The sequence below is a fragment of the Dermochelys coriacea genome, chromosome 26, assembly GCF_009764565.3.
Source record: "Dermochelys coriacea isolate rDerCor1 chromosome 26, rDerCor1.pri.v4, whole genome shotgun sequence".
NCBI classification, from domain to species: Eukaryota; Metazoa; Chordata; order Testudines; family Dermochelyidae; genus Dermochelys; species Dermochelys coriacea.
In genome coordinates this window covers 6,930,531-6,952,596 of record NC_050093.1, presented here as the reverse complement: position 1 = coordinate 6,952,596, position 22,066 = coordinate 6,930,531, and the positions used below count along the sequence as shown (strand labels likewise).

The 22,066-nt window shown below is 43.6% G+C and overlaps 1 protein-coding gene and 1 long non-coding RNA gene across 3 annotated transcripts in view; one reads left to right on the top strand and one right to left on the bottom strand.

The window, feature by feature from the left end:
- The window catches only part of LOC119848758, a 92,525-nt gene that overhangs the window by 29,020 nt on the left and 41,439 nt on the right, over window positions 1–22,066 (bottom strand). The window lies entirely within an intron of this gene.
- NKX2-6 (NK2 homeobox 6) lies at window positions 13,897–21,133 on the top strand. The gene is made up of 2 exons (XM_038384948.2): window positions 13,897–14,212; window positions 18,362–21,133. The coding sequence occupies exons 1-2, from the start codon at window positions 13,921–13,923 to the stop codon at window positions 18,952–18,954; spliced, it is 885 nt and encodes a 294-aa protein (XP_038240876.1). The 5' UTR covers window positions 13,897–13,920; the 3' UTR covers window positions 18,955–21,133.

Below are 22,066 nucleotides of genomic sequence, written 5' to 3'. Positions count from 1 at the left end.
CTTTGGGCGCAGAGACCATCATTTTTGTTTGGAGAGCACCTAGCACAGTGAGGTCCCAGTCCACGATAATACAAATACAAACGACAACAGATGGACAAGTCAGGCAAATGGGGGTGGGACAATGAGGTAACAATAAAAGAGATAGCTTAGCATGCAAGCAGAAACCTCAGCTCACCACTTGCCCAACTGGGACACGGCCCCTGGTGTATTCCATAGTCCAATTTTAGCACCAAAAAGAGCGTGGCATCTTACTACAACTAGCAAGTGACACTTTGGGCGACAGTCATCCCAGGGGTGATTTCAAGCAGAGCTGAAGAGGGCTCAGTTAGTAAATCCTCTCTGCCTGTTACATTTAATCTTCCTCATTTATTTCTCTGCTGACAACCCATTTCCTGACATTTTTTTTTTTTGAGGCTTGATAACCTCCTCCCACGTCTTGAAAGATATGTGCAGTTCCATAGTTCCAATACTGTCACTACCATGCTGTTTGGTGTCAACGCAAAATAAAACAGATCATGTGGTTGCTTTGGATCAGCTTATTTCCCCTATAATGATTACCGAGCTTCTCTCTTTCAAAGTTCCACATTTCCTGGTCAGTGTCATAGATTTTCCCGAGGGCCTGTGTTTTCTGGGTGACCAGGACAACCCCCTGATTACCCACTGCTTGATTCTGAGTAAAGGCGAAGGCAGATTCTTTATTAATGGGGGATCTGTTGCATGCAGCATTAGGGCCCAATCCTGAAACACTTGCTTAGGTTTCAAAAGCTAGTAGGGTTGAGGGCATACACAACTCATCACAGGACAGAGCCTTAAAAGCTTGTTTGAACATGGTCCACATTTGAAAACTGCACGTGATGGGCCAGATTTACAGTGGATTTATGTACTTATCTGCCCTCCATTACTGGAGTAGCTGAGCACTTCTCATTCTCTGTCCTCACAACACCCCTGCATTATCCCCATCGCACAGATGGGGAACTGAGGCACAAGACTGACCTTGCCCAAGGTCACACAGAAAAAGAGGGATTCGAATCCCAATCCTATGCTGGAGCTCTTACAACTGGGCCGTCTTTCCTCTCTGATCTGAACTCCTATTTAGGCAATGAAAAAAGGGCTAACGATTCAAAAGAGCTCAGCACCAAACGTGCACCTAACATGTTGTACCTGGCCACTTATCATGGTGCCTAAGCAGGAGTGAACTCTTCTGAACATCCGTCCTGGATTATGCATGCTGGCTGCCTTTGAAAATCTAGCACAACCGTGCACAACCGTCACCCGCTCACTTTACATTTTATTTCCCTTTATGCTCTGATCTGTGAACCTTTTAAAAATAAACCTGGAATCCCTTTGGGAAGAACACAGCTGACTTAGTTGGCTCGGTCCCATCATGCATTCCCAGGCAGGGAGAGTCATATTTCCAAAGGGAGCAAGCCCCTGCTCTGATTGCTCATCAGCATGATGGAGTTCTAGTTATAGCTGTGAGAAATCGGATACTTTTATAGAGACGTGGCTACAATATTGTCAGAGAGACACCCTGATTTAAATGGGCTCCAGGATTCAGTAGCGGCTTTTTCCTGACTTCATCTAATCTAGTTAAGAATGAAGGTAATATCCCTGGATAATTATAATAGAATTAACTCGCTGGTCAGAAAGAGGTGAATGATTTATGATCATTACTAATATAAACTGAGGCCATGATCCTGCAGTGGTTCTCAGGCTTTTCCTTCCCTAGACCACTAAATCATCTGTGGTTTCTTGCCATGAAATTGAATTTTCTGTGGTTGCAAAAAATCGTGGGACCAGGGTCAAGGCATAACAAAAGCATGGGGAGGGTGAGGGGAGAGATACGTGTGCAGAGTAGAGGGTGATAAGTGGCGGGGACTGGAAGGGGAATCAGGGTTGGAGGATCGCTGCTGGGGATTCCAAGGCAGTATGTTCCACTAAGCTCTTGGTCTGAATGATGCCTGTTGGCAATGAGTTCCACAGGCTAAATGTGCATTGTGCTGAAAAAGTATTTCCTTTTATCAGATTTAAATTTGCCACCTTTCAATTTCATGGATTGTCCCATCTGCTTGTATTTTGACATGAGGTGATTAGAACTTCCCAATTGCATATAGGGCCAGTGACAATGTCAACGTTAACATATAATAGAGAGACAAGGTGGGTGAGGCAATATATTTTATCGGACCAACTTCTGTTGATGAGAGAGACAAGGAACTGAAGAAGAAGAGCTCAGCGTAGACTCAAAAGCTTTTCTCGCTCACTAATGGAATTCGGTCCTATAAAAGGACCCACCTTGCCTTTCTAATATCCTGGGACCAACACAGTTACAACGTATAATAGACCTGGAAGCATGTCAGTACAAGAGAGTATAATCTGAGCCCATGCACCAAAGACTCAAAATTAGAGCTGATAAGAACATTCAATGCAATTGAAATTGCAATATAATGACAGCAATGCTCAAAGCCAGCTCCTTTCAAAGCCAGGCATATTCATAGCTCCATGGACTTGAATGCCAGAGTAACCATTAGGTCATCTACCATGACCTCCTGCACTACCTCCTCTATCACCATCGGCATACAAGTGCCATTACAGAATTCACTTTGCAAGTGCTCTTAACAAATTCTTCCATTATTTTTCTTGTTTTGAATAAGGACATTTATTAAATAAACATGCTTAACGGGCGTTAATGTATTTGACAAAGCTAGAAAAATGTCAGGGCAAGGTGGCACAGAAGTCCATAGGAGGTTTACCATGGACTCCAGTGGCAGCAAGTCCTAGGCGTGGTCATGTGTGTCTATATCACCCCGAAACTGGCATTAAGCATAAGCAGACTAAGCAATTGCTTAGGGCCCGGAGCAGTTCAAGCCCCACTCGCTTTTTATTATGTGTTGGGGGGGCAGAGGGGGGCAAAATATTCCTATTTAGCGCCCCCAATGATCTAGCACCGCCTGCCACTCTGTTTCTGTCAATCACTGGGCTGTAAATCCAAAAAGGGATTGTTGGGACACTGCAGGAGGCATTCAGATGCCACAGCGATGGGTTCTCAGAAATAAACTAGGGACAAATTTTCAGAAGTGGCCACTGGGCAATGTTCCCTCTAATTTTTCACAGGCTGTGCACGCAAAAAATTTCTTCTGTGCAAATTGTTGTGCTTCTGTGCAAATTTCTGTGTGCACGGTGTTTCGCCGTATGCACAGGGTTTAGGATATATGTGCATACACACACGCGCACAGCTTAGAGGGAACAGTGCCACTGGGTCTAGTTGCCTCAAATTTCAGGCACCCAACTTGAGCCAGGCTGTCTGAAAGCAGCTCTGATGTAGGGAAGGGACTTTCAGAGGAGCCAATCCCATTGAAATTCTTCTAGGCTTTATACACCAAAATAAGGAATCAATTTTCAGAAATCTCAGCACACACTGAGCAGCTCCCATTGGTCAGATTTTCAGCAGGAGTGCAATGCAACGAGCTCTTTGAAATTCTGGCTGTTGATTTAGACGCCTGGGGTTGACCCCAGCTGTGAGTTCTGAGACTTTTTGAAAATTCTGGTTAAAGGATTTTTCAATGGGTGATGAACACCCACAGCTCCAGTGGAAATTGGTGGGAGTTGTGAGCTCGCAGAACCTCTGGAATAAACGAGGCATTCAAAAATCTGTGGTGTTCTGGCTGTAGTGGAAAGGAGGACTGCTGGCACCTTAGAGACTAACAAATTAATTTGAGCATAAGCTTTCGTGAGCTACAGCTCACTTCATCGGATGCATTCAGTTTACTGATGTTATTTCTATTGGGGGTGCAGGAGGAGGCTTCCAATAGACTGGGCCCCTTTTTGCCGAGCACTGTTCACAGATACTATGGTGACAAGAGAGCAGTATAAGCACCTATAGAGAACAGAAGAGAACACAGAGATCATGGCCAGTCCCTGCCCCAAAAGGCTACCAGTCTAAAAGCCAATTATTAACTCCAGGCACAGACAGATCAGTCAAGGGAGTGACCGGTTTCAGAGTAGCAGCCCTGTTAGTCTGTATCTGCAAAAAGACAAGGAGGACTTGTGGCACCTTAGAGACTAACACATTTATGAGAGCATAAGCTTTCGTCAGCTACAGCTCACCTCATCGGATGGTCACAGGATGTTAGATGGAAACCGATGAGTAAGGTTTGCTCTACCAAGAGGGGGAATCTGATTGCATAAGGGGGGGAGACCTCTCCTAGATTCCCCCGAATCCACTCTTTCCCCTCCTCCATTTTAATTCCAAAAATCTGCAAAACCCTGAGTGCTGGGGCAATCCATGTGTCCCCCCCCCCCCCCACACACACACACCTCCTCTCTGCCCAGGGCCAGGCCCCCTTTGCGACTGAAAGCCCGTGGAGCCAAAGCAGCGTCTCCACATTAATCTCCAGAGCAGCCGTCATTACGGGGCGGATAAAGCTACTTACCCCCAATTCCTTCCTGCTTGTCTCAATCCCAGCCAAGCATTTTACCTTGGCGCCGGCTGCCTCCTGCCATCAACAAGCCAAGGTGTAATGTTACTGTCTGGTCGGTGGCGGAGTCACAAACCGGCCCCTCCGACTTGACCATGAATCTAGCGGGGAGGAATCGCCTCTCGCCTGCGCTCCCACTTCATGAGCCGGGGGATTGGCCGCACCGGCGCTGAGTGGGGAACCTCTCTGCAACCCGCCGCCAGTGGGGACTCTGGTTAAAAACAAAAAATAATAATAAAATACGAAGATCTACCTTATGATCGGGAGGCAGGAGGGTTCCCGCATTACACAGAGAGCGAGCATGGAAAAGTTCTCAAGAGAGGGCAGCAGAAGTTAAATGAGACAGAGACACACACAGAGATGTGTTTCAGAGTAGCAGCCGTGTTAGTCTGTATTCGCAAAAAGAACAGGAGGACTTGGGGCACCTTGGAGACGAACCCATGTATTTGAGCATAAGCTTTCGTGAGCTACAGCCCACTTCATCCGATGCATTTGGTGGAAAAACCAAACCCATTTTCCACCAAATGCATCCGATGAAGTGGGCTGTAGCTCACGAAAGCTTGTGCTCAAATAAATGGGTTCGTCTCCAAGGTGCCACAAGTACCCAGATGTGTGTGAGTCTAATATGAGATAAGGTATTTCATGCCTAGCAATATTTTAAAGATAGAAAGAACAAGTTGCCGCAATTATTGAATTTTGGGACACTTTCTTAGCACTCCGCTGTTTTGGATGCCGTCTTCATCGTCTTTCAATTATTTCCTCTCTTAAACCGTTGCCTCCCTCCCTAAGAAAGCCTTAAAATAACCCTTTGGAATCGGTATCTCCCACCGTGCTATATCTCCCAATCCTCTTTCAACCCCAGCACATTGAACTTCGGGGTGATTTTATTTGATACAATTTTATTTTATTTTGTGGTCACTAAATCACTTGGCTTCTGAAAATACTTTCCCTCCACGCTGATTCACAACGCCAACTCCCAGAAAGAAGGAGCAAATTCGGCAAGAAAACCCCCACATTTTTGGCACGTAATTTGCAGATCATAGATTAACTAGGACACTGCATGCAGGTGGTAGCCTAAGGATTATTGTTAGTCATTGCTACAGAGTCAGGTGCCACTAGTTGGCACGAAATAGATCAGATCTTTTCAGACCAGAAGCAGGTGGGTTGTTTTTTAAATTAAATTAAAATTAAATTAAAGCACTGGAGACTTCCCCTCACCTTTACTGGGTCCAATCCACAGTTTTAAACGCTCTTTGGCGTTGTCTACACATTTGCTGGACTTGCCTGGAAAGTTGAAGTGTGAACATTAATCGAGGAAGATCGCTATTCCCCAGAGGATTTAAATATGAATACAAACATTTCTGAAGACTCTCTAACCCTCCCACGCCTTTCTAACTCAGCCGTTAAGAAAAACACAGGCGATGATCCATTAACATTGGTATATTCTTTGTCTTTTCTACAAGTGCATTTCGCCCGAATGATTTCACGTTTGCATCCCTGCCAAGCGGAAAGTGTTTTGCCCACATTTCTGTTCACGCCTCTTATTATCACCAATCCAGTGATTTTATCCTCACAATATTGTCAATATCATTTCTGCATTCCAGTCCAATAAAGTCAGTCTCATGTTAGAGAACCTGTATTTAAAAAACACCATTTGAAAAGAGATTTTGAACTACAGCTTCCCTGCAGCTGAAGAAGTGGGTTGTTTGTTTTTTTAAACCCAGGAAAGCTTATGCTCAAATAAATCTGTTAGTCTTTAAAGTGCCACCGAACTCCTCCTTGTTTTTGTGGCTACAGACTAACAGGGCTACCCCTCTGATACTCTGAACTAGAGTTGTTGATTTTGCAACTTTTCGATTTCTTCTTCCCCCTCCCCTACGCACGCACACAGTTCCAGATCAAAATAAAATACTCAGTATTTAAAGGAAACGTCCCGAGAGCAAACGGTTAAACAGCCCCTTAGTTGATACCGAAAAGTAGAAATCTCATTTCTGTTCCTGCGCCGAAATTTAATAGATCGGTGTCCAGTTATTTCCAGGTTTCAGAGTAGCAGCCGTGTTAGTCTGTTTTCGCAAAAAAGAAAAGGAGGACTTGTGGCACCTTAGAACCTAAACACATTTATTTGAGCATAAGCTTTCGTGAGCTACAGCTCACTTCAGCGGATGCACTTCATCGGATTTCCAGTCTCAGAAAAATGCAGGATCTAGGAAGCATTCAGAAGGCTTTGTCTTTTGGGCGTTAACTTGTAGCTGTCAGTTGCCAGTTTAGAATAAATTCTCATTCCTATCCCATTCGCGGGTCACACGAATCCAACAACATGGTTACAGAAAAACCCCTGTGGATTTTAACTCAGGCACGTCAGAACAAAACCATGAGGTGAAATAAAGTAGCAACCCTTTGCAAATGCTAACGAAGCCAGAGCGCTGCTAATGGCAATGGCTAACCACCGAGCGATTTCAAACGGAGAAGAAACAAATTTTGTCAATACCTTATTCCTTTGATTTAAACACCATAAGGCCGGATCCTGCATTCCTCCTTCATGGAAAACTGCCTTCGATAAGAAACTTGCAGACACAGAGAATGCAGGATCGGGCCCCAATAAATATCCAGAAAGAATTTTACAGCTGGTGTCTGAAAAGCTCATTTAAATTGAGTCAGATGATTCCTGAAATTGCTGCGTTTTCTGGTAGAAACTGGACAGTGTTTTAAGTCTGCCTCACCTCTGAAAGAGGATGAAAAATAGGTGTTGAGATAGAAATCAAACTTTTTTTTTTTTTTTTTTTTTTTTTTTTGCCCTCTGATGTGGGCCTAAGGTCTTGTATTTTTCCTCTGGGTGAAGATGGGTGTGGAGCAGGTTTAACACATCAAAATACAGATACCTCTAAAGTGCAAAATATTATCTTATGCCAGGTGGCAAATTAAAGAACATAATGCAAGTGGAACCCTGGTGGGCTCAGAGTTCCCTCCTGTGTGCAGGTGAATCAAACCAGGTCTTTTTCCAGCCTTTTAACATTTTAATCAATTAGCAGAGCAGAGGATTTTTAATCTCTTGCAGAAAATATACTGCACTGCTAAAGTGCTGAAGAGTGCCCTGTTTATTCTGCCCACCAGTTGGGTGTTTCTACACAGTACTCAGTCAGGGGAAGCAGTGAGAGTAATTTCCTCTCCCACCCCCATCCACCACTGTTTCCCCCAGTTTGCAGTTTGTAGTGGTAAGAAGTAAGACTTTAATAGGCTTGTGGGTCAAGCCCTAATTGCCTAGGAGGTGAGATGGTTCTGTATGTGTTCACATCCTACCTGGAAACAGACGCCTGAATTTCTGGTTAGTCTCGTCGGGAGAGACGTGATGAACGCCCTGCAAAAGAATTCATACCGATTTGGAGCTGCTCTGGTTGGTTTTGGTTTTTCATTCAGGGGGAATTGAGGATGCTCACAGGATGGGGAAGCCCCAATTTAGCAATGTACTTAACCAGGTGAGTAGGCCCATGCAAGCCAATGGGACACGCTTCACCACCTTGCTGTATAGAGGCCACAGTTCTGTAACTAGAATGTACCCATTTTCCATCTGGCTATATATGTCAAGCATAGTTTATGGCCTTACTTTACAACGTACATGTAAATACGCATTCTGTAGTGCGGCGGTTCTCAACCAGGGGTACCCGTACCCCTGGGAGTACTCAGAGATCTTCGTCAACTCATCTAGATGTTTGCCTAGTTTTACAAGCCACTACATAAAAAGCACTAGGGAAGTCGTACAAACTAAAATTTCATACAATGACGTGTTTATACTGCTCTACATACTATACAATGAAATGTAAGTATAATATTTATATTCTACTTGATTTCTTTTATAATTATAGGGTACAAATGAGAAAGGAAGCAATTTGTGAGTAATAGTGTGGCTGTAACACTTTGAATTTTTATGTCCGATTTTGTAAGCAAGTAGTTTTTAAGTGAGATGAAACTTGGAGGTACGCAAGACAAATCACATTCCTGAAAGGGGTACGGTAGCCTGGAAAGGTTGAGAGCCACTGGTACAGAGTACAGAAACAGGGAATAAGAACCAGGGTTCTTCAGCATTTTCAAGTGACTTTCTATAGTCTCTGGTTTCAGAGTAGCAGCCGTGTTAGTCTGTATTCGCAAAAAAGAAAAGGAGGACTTGTGGCACCTTAGAGACTAACAAATTTATTTGAGCATAAGCCATCCGATGAAGTGAGCTGTCGCTCACGAAAGCTTATGCTCAAATAAATTTGTTAGTCTCTAAGGTGCCACGAGTACTCCTTTTCTTTTTACATACCCTTCAGTCACTATTGTTATATGTACCTGAAAAATAATGCCATAATGTTATGCTGATCCATGCCAGGTATGTCCCATAACTATGTGGGCATAAATATAATTTTAATATATACATTGCTAGAAAATCTATTTGCTGCCACAAAGAAATTCATGTTTTAAATCACAGCTACGAGCACCTATCTGTGGATTCATGAGCTCTTTCTCACCTTTTTCCATTGTATTTATTTTCTCTCCTGTTTCAGGCCCTCATTTCCTTGCCTGTATTTGGGTGGTTTATTTATTTAGCCTTCTCTAATAGTCCAATTTGGCTATTTTTGTGGTGTGGAGAGATATCAGCCCAACCAAGGCCAAAACTAGCTCTGTTCTGTCAGTGCTATCAGCAGACACCAGCCTTCTGAAGCTAGCCTGGAATTTTAATTGAAATGAATGTTCAGCTTCAGTGTAGCAATGGCAAAGTACAACAAAGATAAGAAGTCTGGTATCAAACTTTAAGATGAGAGTTTATCTGACTATTACCTCACAGCTCAGCAGTTAACTTAATTTGATCTATAACTTCTTGTTGTAAAAAGCCTACAGAATCTGAACAACACAGCTTACATTGCAAATATCAACCGGGTACCTTAATCTTCCTAACGACATTTAAGAACAGGTGGAAATAATTTGCATAATTTCACCTGGGCAGGCAAGGATTCCCAGCTATGAAAAGAACGTGCCATTTTATTCTTTTCTGACATAGATTTGTGAAAAACCAGGAGGGAAATTGGGCTGGGGAGGAGGGGTCAGAGATAAGGTTTTAATAGCTGCCTGAGTGATGCTAGCACTTGAATCTCTGGACCTATAATGCAGTCCCTGGGAGTTTTGCTTGAGTGACTTGAGCAGCAGAGAGCCCTACTTGCTTGCCTTACGCACTGGAGTAGTGCCATGGACTTCAGTGGCAGTGCTGGTGGGAGAAAGGAGGGCAGGTCTGGGCTCTGGAAGCCAGATTTTCAAATGTTCAGAGAAGCGGCCACATTGTCCGCAGAGCTCGGCTCTCGTTTAGACACTTAAACAAGAGGCAGTTTTAGAAAAATGTCTCGGCACCCTGCAGCTCCCATTGCCAACACCTTTGGCCAGATTTTCAAATCAGCTCAGCATCCAAGGTGCTTTTGAAAATCTGAGCGTGTGCCTCAGTGTTGTATGAAGCCTGCAGCCCTTACTCAGTTGAGTAATGTGTTCTCATGCAATTAAAGTGAATGAGATGACTGGTGTGAAAGGTTGGGTATTCATGTCAGAGTTACAGGATCTGACTATCAGACAGAGAGAAAGTATGTGTGTGTGTACCTGCCTGAATATAGACACCTTTAGCGCTTACATAACGATTTTCATCTTCACAGAATTTTGCTAAGTTAATCTTTGCAACACCCTAGAAGGCAGATAATAAGAAACAATAGGCCTGATTCCTTCCTCATCCCACTTTTTCACTAGACGAGTCCTTTGGCTTCATTAGAGTTACTCCTGATTTACACTACCATAATGCTGTGCAGAATCAGGCCCAATAAACTTTAAGCTTGTTCTTGTCAGCCAGGCTGGAAGAGAGAGATTTTGCATATACTTTTCATGGAGGGTGCTCAAATACCATGGTGATGGGCAACCTTATAATAAATCTAGAGAGACAGATATTCTATTTCTATTCATTATTCCTCTAGGGATAAGGGATGTTGTACAGTTTGTTTTTAAAGGCAACAAGAGAAACCGCTAGTAAGATGCTCTCCATTCTAACAGCGTAGCAGAAAATGTCAGATGCAGGCAATACCATAAAGAGCCTATATAGCCGATATTAAAAAAAATATGTACACAGATCGACCATAACACTTGGAGAAAATGTGGTGGGCAAGAGAATATCAGAAAATTAACACTCCTCAGAAGAACGTTTGCAGGAAATGTGTTACTTGGAATTTTGCAACAGAGTACCGTCACTATCCAAGATCCCAACGGTCATTTACAAAAGAGGGCAAGAATCAGTCTGCCCATTTTACAGATGGGGACACTGAGGAACACAGGCAGTTGGGAGTAGAAACTGGACTCTCTGCTCGGTCTACTATGCCATAGTTGTGCTCGCCGCACATCCATGGTCTAGAGAAGATCCCAGGGCTCCTGATGGTAATTCAACCACAGTTTGCACAGAGTACAGGAATTCGGATAGTGCATTCTCAGCAGGGAGTTCGAGCCTTGATGGAAGATTTTTTTTTTTCCTCTCTCCAGCCAAACCTCTTCCCAGGCCAGAGGCACAGAGCTTTCTCCAAGAGCTAGGGTGGTCTCCACACCCCAGGTCCTGCACCTTATCAGCCCTTATCTCCCAAATCCACTCGCTAATGTGATCTTAATGGAGGCTAAAATCGATTAGATTTATTTTATTGCCGCTTAGGCAAATCTTTTCTATTTCTTCCCCTGTTTGGGGAATACAAAGTGGGGAGGGGATGCTTTGGCTCCTTTGCTCTTTAGTTCAAACTTGTCAGTGCTCAAGAGCTGTTTGATAAGCAAAACAAACACCCAGGGAGGCTGAAACATACAAGCGAGTCAGGAAAGCTAACAAAACCCCAGGGAGGAGGGGACGGAAGTTAGAAGCCTTCCTCCCTAATCGTGCTGCTAAATGATTGAAGGGAATGCTGTCCAGAAAGGGATTAGATTATTGCCTTTGAAAACCCGGAATTGGGCCAGATTCTGCATCCTAAAGGAAGGACCCCAAACTCTCATTAAAGTTGATGACAGTTTAGCCTGAGCAAGGAATACAAGGTTGGGCCGCTAGTTAGCAAACATCCTCTATTATAATAATTAAAAATAGAAAATCTCAGAGCTTTTTATATCTACTCACATATGTCGTCTACCTCTACGATATAGTCTATGATCTACTTCTGTATTATATGATCTACCTATATATGTTACTCCCTCCTTCTTTTGGCCATCTATACGTCGCCTGTGTTTTCTGAACAAGGAAAAACTTAAAAGGTAATGTAAGCAATTTGTACTATGCCGAGTGTAAATTTAACAGTTAACTTATAATTCATCTTGGAGGATTTTTTTTTAAAAGAAAAATTAAAATGTCAAGTCTGACATTTTTGCCCTAGGCTCAAAAAGTGTCTCCCCCCAAACCCCGTTCAGTGACCCCAGATTCAGATCAAACGGAGTCAAATATAGAAATAAGAAAAGGAGGACTTGTGACACCTTAGAGACTAACAAATTTATTTGAGCATAAGCTTTCGTGAGCTACAGCTCACTTCATCGGATGCATATATATATATATATATATATATATATATATATATATAAAAATGAAGCTCGTTTTTACACAGTGATTTTTATCGGGAGTTTATGGGCTTTTCTCAGAAGTAACTGAGTTGTGTTTATTCCCCAGAAACTGCATTCTTGCATCTCTCCGAATAGATCTAAAATAGTGGATCCAAACTAATATCCAGGCTGAAAACTATTAATGGCAGATATGTCTGAAACTGAAATACAAAGAACCGAGGCAAATAATGCCATAAAACTCTGGTGTGTTTTGTTCTCCCTTCCTCTCGCCCTTGGAGGTAATGATTGTGGCGTTTTCTTTTAAAAATACTTAATTTCTTTTTCAAGTTGATTGTTTTAATTGTTATGACTCCTACTGACAACGGTTTCAGAGTAGCAGCAGCCCTGTTAGTCTGTATTCCCAAACAGAAAAGGAGGACTTGTGGCACCTTTTTCTTTTTACTGATAACGGGAAATTTGGGCAACAGAAGCTATTGTATTAAATATCAGATCACAAGTGGGTACACCAGCCGGCCACATTACAGGGTAATCAGTGCGGTTTGGAAATGTATCAATCTCTGGCTATGGGCAACTGACAGTGCTTCCATAGTCTTGCACTTGCAAGCCTGTCAGAAATTTGCTTTAAAAATATAACCAACTTCGCTGGTCCAACATTCCCCCCCCCTTCTGAAATACCAGTGTGCCTATTTTCTCCAAATTTATTTGCCACTTGCTTCCATAAACCCTTATATACTTGTTAATGGATTATACGGACACATGCACCCTTACTTGTACACAGTGATCTCCATGCATGTGCATATCCACCCATGCAGCCTTGCACGTAATTGTAGAGCTCTACTGAGACTACAGAACGCTATGGAGGTGCCTAGTGTTATTGATGTTTTGTAATATTGTAATTAGTAAAGCAACGATTAGGACGCATAATGCAATTGTTCGCTTCACAGCTGTTTTAAGCAGAAGCACGCAATCCTATTATAATAATGCTGTACTAATTACAATATCTACCCATCAGTAATATTACTACTAACCGGCGGGATTACATGTTATAGTTTTCATCTGTATGCAGAGCTGGGGGGTTTTAAATTTGCCATCTTTGCATCTCCTAGAAACGCAGAACCCGGGCAAGAGGTGCTCTAGAAAGCGAGGATTATTACCTGCAGTGGGGTTGGTTGGTTGGTTTGAAATCTCCCAAGGATAAAACAACTGCTGTTCCCACTCCCACGATCAACTATTCACCCAAATGACAGGTTTCAGAGTAGCAGCCCTGTTAGTCCGTATTCGCAAAAAGAAAAGGAGGACTTGTGGCACCTTACAGACTAACACATTTATGAGAGCATAAGCTTTCGTGATGAAGTGAGCTGTAGCTCACGAAAGCTTATGCTCTCATAAATGTGTTAGTCTCTAAGGTGCCACAAGTCCTCCTTTTCTATTCACCCAAAGGAAGAGTTCAGAAAAGGAAAGGCTGACCTCATCCCTGCTTAGCTCTGTCACGATGTCCCGTTGTCTTCCTTCCCCCCCCCCCCATATCGATGTATATTTATTGATCTCTTGGTGATACCCAACTCTGCAGTATCAGTCAAGAGGTAAATAAGAGGCAGGGGGTAGTCACGTGGCTCCGGGGGAACCAATGGGCTTTTCGAAGGACGCCCTCCCATTCACAATTCCAAGGTAACCCTAAGCCCGTGGGAGCACGTCAGAAGCAGCCCAGCGAGCCAAAGAACTAGGACAGGGCCCTGGCACACACAACCCTCCAGTCCGGGGAGCCCTGATTTTGCTCCTCCCCCCCCCCTCCTCCATCTCAAGGCCCCCAGAATTGGGGCTCCAACATTTCTTCCTCTCCATTTCCCCCACGAGTCCGAGCAGGATGCTGCCCTGTCCTATCACTTCCACCCCCTTCTCGGTCAAAGACATCTTAAAGCTGGAGCAGCAGAGCGCTCAGAGCGGGGACCCTCAGGGATTCCTCCCCCAGGATCTGCAAGAGCCTCCGGCCCTGCAGCCACCCCCTGCTTGCCTGCGCAAGAAACGAGAGGCTGCCTACAATTCTGGGGACCTTCCCTTCCCGGTGGAAGTCGATCATCGCGGAAATTGCAGGAGGCGTGAGGAGGAGTATGAGCTCCTGAGAAGCTCCTGTGAAGAAGACGACGACATGGACCTAAGTAAGTTAAGGGGAGGGGGAGAAATTCCACCAGCTAATAAACTTGGGGACTAATCCAAAACCAATGGAAGTCAATGGGAATCTTTCCCTTGGCTTCAGAGGCTTTGGATCAATGATGAAGTTCATGGAGGATAGGTCCATCCATGGCTATTAGCCAAGATGGTCAGAGAGGCAGCCCCATGTTCTAGGTGTCTCCAAACCTCTGACTCCCAGAAGCTGGGAGTGGATCACTGGATAATTCACTTGTTCTGTTCATTCCCTCTGAAGCCTCTGGCGCTGGCCACTGTCAAAAGGCAGGATATGAGGCTAGATGGACCATTGGTCTGACCCAATATGGCCATTCGTATGTTCTTAAGCCCTTAAAGAGATGCACAGATTTGGGATTGACTTTCATAGCAAATTACCTCTCCAAAATATTCCCCCAGCGAAAGGAGGCCATCTATAGGCTTTTAGTTTTGGTTAATACACAAAATCTGGGGCAAGGGGATTGCATAGGTTCCTTATCATCAAGCCATATATTAGTGCATGGCAAGAAATCAGCATTAAAAATCGTTAAGGAAACGTTGAGAGAAAAAATTTGGGCTACAAGATCGTGTTTAGACCCGTTGCAATGAAATAATTTGTTTACTTTAAAATGCCATGTGATTTCATTTGGGATTTATATATAATGGCAGGATAAAACTTTTGAGTAGCCAGAGAGGTTGCAATTTGGAATTTGTAATATAGATATTTGCTATCTTTGTGAGACATATATAATGTGATGTACGTGTTGATAGATATTAACAGAACCCTATGCAAATTTAATTGTTCAAACTCTTCTGTGTAACTATCATCAACAAAACTGGATTCTAGTCTCTTCAGATTCACCTACATATAGTTTTAAAAGTTCTTACAGTAAAACAATGCCAGGAATAAAGCCACTAGTATGGATACAGGAAAAGTAATTTTCACAACCGGTGTTAAGTGTGAAGCAATATACGTCACACACTATATTGGAAAGCATTTGAATACATACAAATAGAAAAGAAATCGGGTACTTCGCAGCCGCAGAGAATACAGTTACAAAAATTACTACCGTGAAAGATGTAAAAATATTGTTGCTTTTTTTGAAAAAAAAAAAAAAAAATCCAACCCATAACCGCGTTTCAAATTAGATCCCGTTTGATTGCACGAACAAAGCTGGTATTTAAATTTTTTAAACCCTTATATATTATTTAAAACAAATAATGGTCAACAGTCAACCTTTATTTTTTCCTCCAACTTATGTTTTATGAAGGTGGCTTTTTCTTTGTCGACACTGTACTTAACAAGTTTCAAAAATAAAACCAGCCACAAAGTAACAAATCCATAAAATTAAGTCCTCAGGACAGGGAATTTTATAAAATGGCAAATGTAACCACTGACCTGTCAAGCGGGGAGGGAGGGGGGCCTGTATTTTGATTTGAAATAATTACGTCTTACGGAAATAAAAACAACATAGCTTTGCATTTAATAGTTCAAGCTTCCAACTCATAGTTAGCTCTTGTTAAGCATCTAAGGCAAATATCGTTACACGCTGAAAATAATTTAAAATATGAAGTCGTTTTATATTATTTCACTGTATACATAGAGAAAAAGATCTGTATGTGTGTGTATATATTATAAGGTGTTTGAATATATTGTGTCCATCCATTAACACTATTTTAATATATAAAATATGAAGCGTTTGAATGGGTGTACACACAATACGTACAAAGCGGTTGAAGATGGGCGGGCGCGCACACACACACGCACACACACACTCTACATTCTTTTAAAAAGAGAAAAATCCCATCATTCCCCAATTACATAGGAAATGACTGGATGGTCATTTAACCTGTGCACGATTGTAATTCAAAACAATCATTCAGAATATTACAGCCCCACTACGAGGTTGATTTCAGTGCCCCGAGGTGATTTTTAAACGAACAATCAAAGTTGCAATAAATCTCGTTCGCGCAGGATTGCATGAGCAGCACAAGTCACACCAGAAGAGCGAGAATAGTTGTAACCTGCTAAATATTGATTGGACGGGGTCGAAATTTTAGTCCAAACCGATCCCTTTTTGGGGGGGCGGGGTGGGGTGGGGTTGTTGACTCATTCTCAGCGGTTTGTTAACCGGCACGTGTATTTGACACGCGGGCTTAGGGACCCGCATTTTCCACACACACACAGATCAGATTGGTTTGGGTTTGCATAACACAATCCAAAACTTCCTACTGCACCCCGCAAATAAATAGGAAGGCGGGTCGTTTTCCTAACGCCTAAACGGCATTATGAATTATTAATTAATTATTTATTATTATTATTATTATTATATAAGCCAGAAAGTCAATAAGGCTCATCTTGTGCTTTTTTAGTTTTATTTTTTTTTTAATCTCCTACACCGGTTTTCTTTGCAAGCGTAACGGGGTGGAGGAAGAAGGCGGAAGAGCTCAATAATTTCGTTCAAACAACATGGGGACCAAAGTCTGGACGAGCAAAGAGAACAGAATACACCTCGGTGGCTTTACATTGCGCCCCGATTCCTTGCGAACGTGCTGGGTTTCCTGCTTCCTCCACAACCTCCGGCTAGGACCCACCACCACAGCATGGGACTGCACATTAGAGCCCATTGGGGGGGAAACATTAAGTAAACTGGCGGCTGATTCTGCCACACTGGCGCCTATCAATCAGGCGGGGCGCTGTTCAAGCCAAGAGGTCTCCTCCCCGGAGTAAGGATTACTCCTGCGAGCAGGAGCTTGCAAGATCGGACGTCTAGATTTGGAAATGAGTAGGGAGGGAGGCGGCGTGGGTGGAAAGGAGCAGCGGGAATACGCCGCGGCTCCATCGTCCAGCTGTGAAGAAATCACACTGGAAGGTAACAGGTGCCTCACTTCGAGTAGGATTCTCGCGAAGTGGATCTAGCTATAAATGTATTTGTCTCGAAGGTGCCCCAAGTCCTCCTTTTCTTTTTGCAAATACAGACTAACACGGCTGCTCCTCTGAAACCTAGCTATCTATGTATTCAATCAAAGCTCTGCTGGGCATTGTTTCCTGGAGGCGATAGCCTTCCCTCCTTCATTTGAAGATCGCTTCATGTTTCTTGAATCAAATTAAACAACCCAAAACCATAGCCTTACAGTCACTGTTCCCTCTAATTTTTGACAGGCCCTGTGCACACAAAAAAATGCTTCTGTGCAAATTGTTGTACTTCTGTGTAAATTTTGGTGCGGGCGCAGGGTTTAGGATCTGTGTGCACACGCAGGCACACCGCTTAGAGGGAACAGAGCTTATAGTGTCTCCCCTGGTCACGCACACACAATATTCCGGTAATAAAAGACAGCAAGGTATATACTGAATTACGGTATTTGCTATGAATCGTTCACATGGGATATGTTCAGTGGATCAGTTCCTGTTTTACTTTCCTCACCCCTCAGTCTCAGTGAAATAGAAGTATTTATGACAGGGTTTCAGAGTAGCAGCTCTGGTAGTCTGTATCCGCAAAACGAACAGGAGGACTTTTGGCACCTTAGAGACTAACAAATTTATTAGAGCATAAGCTTTCGTGAGCTACAGTTGCATCCGATGAAGTGAGCTGTAGCTCACGAAAGCTTATGCTCAAATAAATTTATTAGGCTCTAAGGTGCCACAGGTCCTCCTGTTCTTTTTGTGAGTATTTATACAATTCAACTGGAGAGAGATTTCGTCCAATGAAATATACATAAATGATATAGCAGTCATTAATGACAGCTCACCAGCCTTAACAGATCTGATACAAAGTCCGCTAAGTCAATGGAAAGGCACCCACTGATTTAATGAGGTTCGGATCGGGCCTATTGATTATAATCACTTTAGGGCAGACAGAGAGAAATGATCAGTGCTGGTAGATGAAAGACTTGAACTAATTTTGTGTTGTCAATGAAAAAAATAATCGAAATTTCATTTTTTTTTTTGGCAGAAACATGGGGTGATTTCCCCCCCAAAGCTGTTCGGGTTAATTCAGCCCGGTTTTCGAATGGCTTTAATAATCATGAATCTAAATTTCACAGGAGCCCGTGATGAGCTCTTTGACCCAGGGCTGGGAAACTCTAAGCGCGCTTCTGGGGGGGCCTGGAGCTGAAAATGTCTCCCTTTGCTTTGGGTTTCGCAGGCAAATCTCTGGCCGCGGACTCTTTCGAGACCCCGGAGCAGAAAGGTGACCCGTGCGAGCGGCCCAACCCAAGGCAGAGGCGGAAACCCAGGGTTTTGTTTTCTCAAGCTCAAGTTTTCGAGCTGGAAAGGCGGTTTAAACAGCAGAAGTACCTCTCGGCTCCGGAACGGGAGCATCTCGCCAGCCTGCTGAAACTCACCTCCACGCAAGTCAAGATCTGGTTCCAGAACAGGAGATACAAGTGCAAGCGCCAAAGGCAAGATAAATCGCTGGAGTTCTCTGCCCATCCCCTTCCTCCCAGGAGAGTAGCGGTCCCTGTACTTGTCAGGGACGGCAAGCCCTGCCTTGGGGGCTCACAGGCTTACACGGCCCCTTATAACGTCCCGGTCAGCCCTTACTCCTACAACACCTACTACAGCGGTTACAGCAATAGCCCGTACAGCGCAAACTACAGCGGTAGTTACGCGGGGGGGCCCGCTAGTGCCGCGCCCGCCGGTCACATCATGAACATGAGCTTTAGTGTCTCCAGCGCTGCTCAGAGCCAGCAGAGTCACTTGCAAGCCACGCTGCAAGCAGGGATCAGGGCTTGGTAAAGGTCTCCCTTGAAACAGTCCACCTGGAAGATGCTGAACCTCTGCAGGGCAGGACGGGGATCAGAAAGCCCGGACCAGGACAGTTCCTGCTCAATCCCCTTCCACCTTCTTCCGCCCCCAGGGCCGGGTGCTGGGCCTCCCCATGGACACTGTGTCTTTTAAAAGACGTTGTACTGGAAGAAGGGGCTCTCTGGCGCTTTCAATTTCTGATCCCTGGGGACTAAGCTCCTGCTCCCTTTATTTATTTAACATGGGTGTTTTTAAATACAGCCCTTTCTCTCTCTCACCTCCTGCCCCCCAAAAGTATTTGCTTCTCCAGAATGCAAGAAGAGTAGTGATCACGCGAGCTCAACCAACCAACCTCGTGTCTTTCCTAAAGACAAATGTGAAAGTACTGGGTGTGCACGTTTCTGCACATTTATTTTCAGCTGACCATTTTATTTAATTCCTAAACAAAAACAAAAAAAACTTGTATCCTCGGTGATATACCGATCTTCATTCCTGCCCAGCACACATTTTCCCTGTGTGTATTTTTTTCCAATAAAAAAAATGAAAAAACCACCAATTTTTTCAATTACACTGTTCACACTTTTTTAAAAAACAAAAACAAAAAAACAACTCTTTCCTGTATCTAGCCCCATTCAAAAAAAGTGCAGTTACCACGAAATCCGATTCAGCACAGCGATTGGAAATAAAGGCTCAAATTACCAAAGAGAGAGAGAGAGAGAGAGGTCAGAGCCTCATGGCCTGAGCACAGCTCTGAGAGCCAGGAATTGTGGAGTTCTGATCTCTGACACAGCCTCCTTTCCCTTCAACCCTGGGCAAATCCTTGAACCTCTCCGCTTCCCTTCCCCATACCTACAATAGGTTTATTTTATTTCACAGGAAAGCGGTGAGGGTTAATTAATTAGTTGCTGGGTCAGATCTTCAGCTGGTGTCCAACAGCTTAATTATAGTGATTTCAAAAGGAGCTATGGCAATTTACACAGCTGAGGCTCTGGCTCTCTCTATATGAAGTGCTTTGCAGGTTACAAGAACTACATAAGTATTAAATCTGGAAGAGCCGAACCCTGTTTCCAAGCCTGAGGATGAGAGCTTTTCAAGAATCACTTCTGTGCTGGCATTTTCAGGGGCATTAGATATGTTGTAAATAGCTACACTGATCAGTTTGGTTGATACTGTAGAAATCTTTTTCGATGACTAAATAAGGACATGGTTTTATTGAAATTTTTTATATTATTAAAGAAACGCTGTGTAAAAGGATTAATATTTCTCTACACCGGAATGGCAAGAGGTAGAACTACCGCCCAGAGGAAGATGCTGCTGTCAGAAAGGAAAAATTGTTTCAGACAGGAAGCTGTCACACTTCTAAACTTTTTTTTTTTTCCTCCTGAGTATGGTGAGAGTTCACAGGGGCCATAATTTTACCCGTTCATTTTTTATCACAAACACGGTGGGTCAGTCTACACACAGGTGCCATTAATGTCAATGGGAGTTCCCCAGCAGACAGACATAGATATGGCCAATACAGTCTGCGTCCAATACAAATGAGGCCAATTCTGCTCACCTTACTTGTGTGAGTAGCCCCAGAGCCAATGTGCATCCAACAACTAGGCCATTCAAAGATGCCTTCTAGCTTTCAAATGTAGAATCAAAGAGATCACCTTTCTAACTGGAAAATTAATTATCTGAAGCATGTTTGTGTTGAAAGACATGGTCTTAACAGAAAAGATGATTCCACAGTGTATTATCCCAGACATTACACTTAGCCATTACAGTGATGGGACCACATAACTACCTAGATATAGACAGTAGCTACCAAAAATAGCACATATCCCAAATATGTCAGGTAACAACATGCAACTCCTCGGCCAGGCCCTCTGGCACAGCATATTTGCTGTCACTGCGAGGTTAGGCTCCAAAGAAAGCATTGCATGTTGTGGCTTGACATAGCCTCGGGCACAAGACAGCACTTGAAAAGCAGGTGTGGGATATACCTTTCGCTCCACGTCACCAATATGCCATGAAAGAAACCCAGACCCTCTGACTCAGCCACAATAGCTTGGGTGAGCTGTTTTATTCTTGCTGGGTTCCCTTACCCGGGATGGTGAGAAACGGGTGTATGGAGAACTCTACCCCCTCGGCTAAACTCTGGTTTCCACTTACAGCAGTAAAAAGAAAAGGAAAGCTTATGCTCAAATAAATTTGTTTGTCTCTAAGGTGCCACAAGTACTCCTTTTCTTTTTGCAGATACAGACTAACACGGCTGCTACTCTGAACCTTACAACAGTGTCATACTATAGGCTCAAGTTAAATTGGTGTACATGAGAGAATTGGCCCATTTTATTTGCCCTAGAAATCTGAGATTTCAAACCATGATACTGAATTATTTTTATGTCAGTCTCAATCCCATGGAGATGATGTAATCCTGCTTTGAAACAAATCGGTGCTATTTTCCTTAGAATATCATTAAATCTTGTAAAAATCTTGTATGTATAGTGTCTAGTACAATAGAGATCCCAACCACACCTGGGACCCTAGGCGTTGCTGTAATACAGATAACTGATGGTAATATTATGCAGCAGCAGGACCACGTCTGTCCAAATAGATTTTTATCATGAAATCTCAATCATCCAAGCCCCTTCGGAGCCTGGTTTTGCTGCACTGAAGAGTGGAAGGGGAGAGCCCACACCACAAAGGAGCTGTGAAATCCCAGTACGCATTGGAAGTGTGCTGCATTAGGGGAGCCATTGGAAGTAGTGTGGTGTTTGGGGGGGGGGGGGTCAGAGGGAGAGGTAGCTGGATGGTGTATGGCCAGTGAACACTGGACTATGTAACGCTCACACAAATCCCTCCCATCTGCGGGCAGACGGAGATCTAGAAGGCTGCAACAATTCAGGGACTTCCTATATGCGTGTACAGCGCCTAGAGCAATGCGGATTCTGGGTGTGAAGGTAATTAAATAAATAAATAAATAAATAAAATAAATTTCACAATGCTGTTCCCACCCACCCATGGAGAACTCCTGCTCATTTACTCAGGATTCACAAAGCAGGAGAGAACGCCATCCTTCGTACCCGATCCAGAGCTTAAATTTGTGCCAGGGTTGAGT

What these genes read in the sequence shown, in the direction of transcription:
- NKX2-6 (XM_038384948.2), top strand. Translation starts at nt 13,921, where the DNA reads ATGCTGCCCTGTCCTATCACTTCCACCCCCTTCTCGGTCAAAGACATC. An exon ending in AGACGACGACATGGACCTAA is followed by an intron (nt 14,213 to 18,361) that starts GTAAGTTAAGGG and finishes TGGGTTTCGCAG; the next exon opens with GCAAATCTCTGGCCGCGGAC.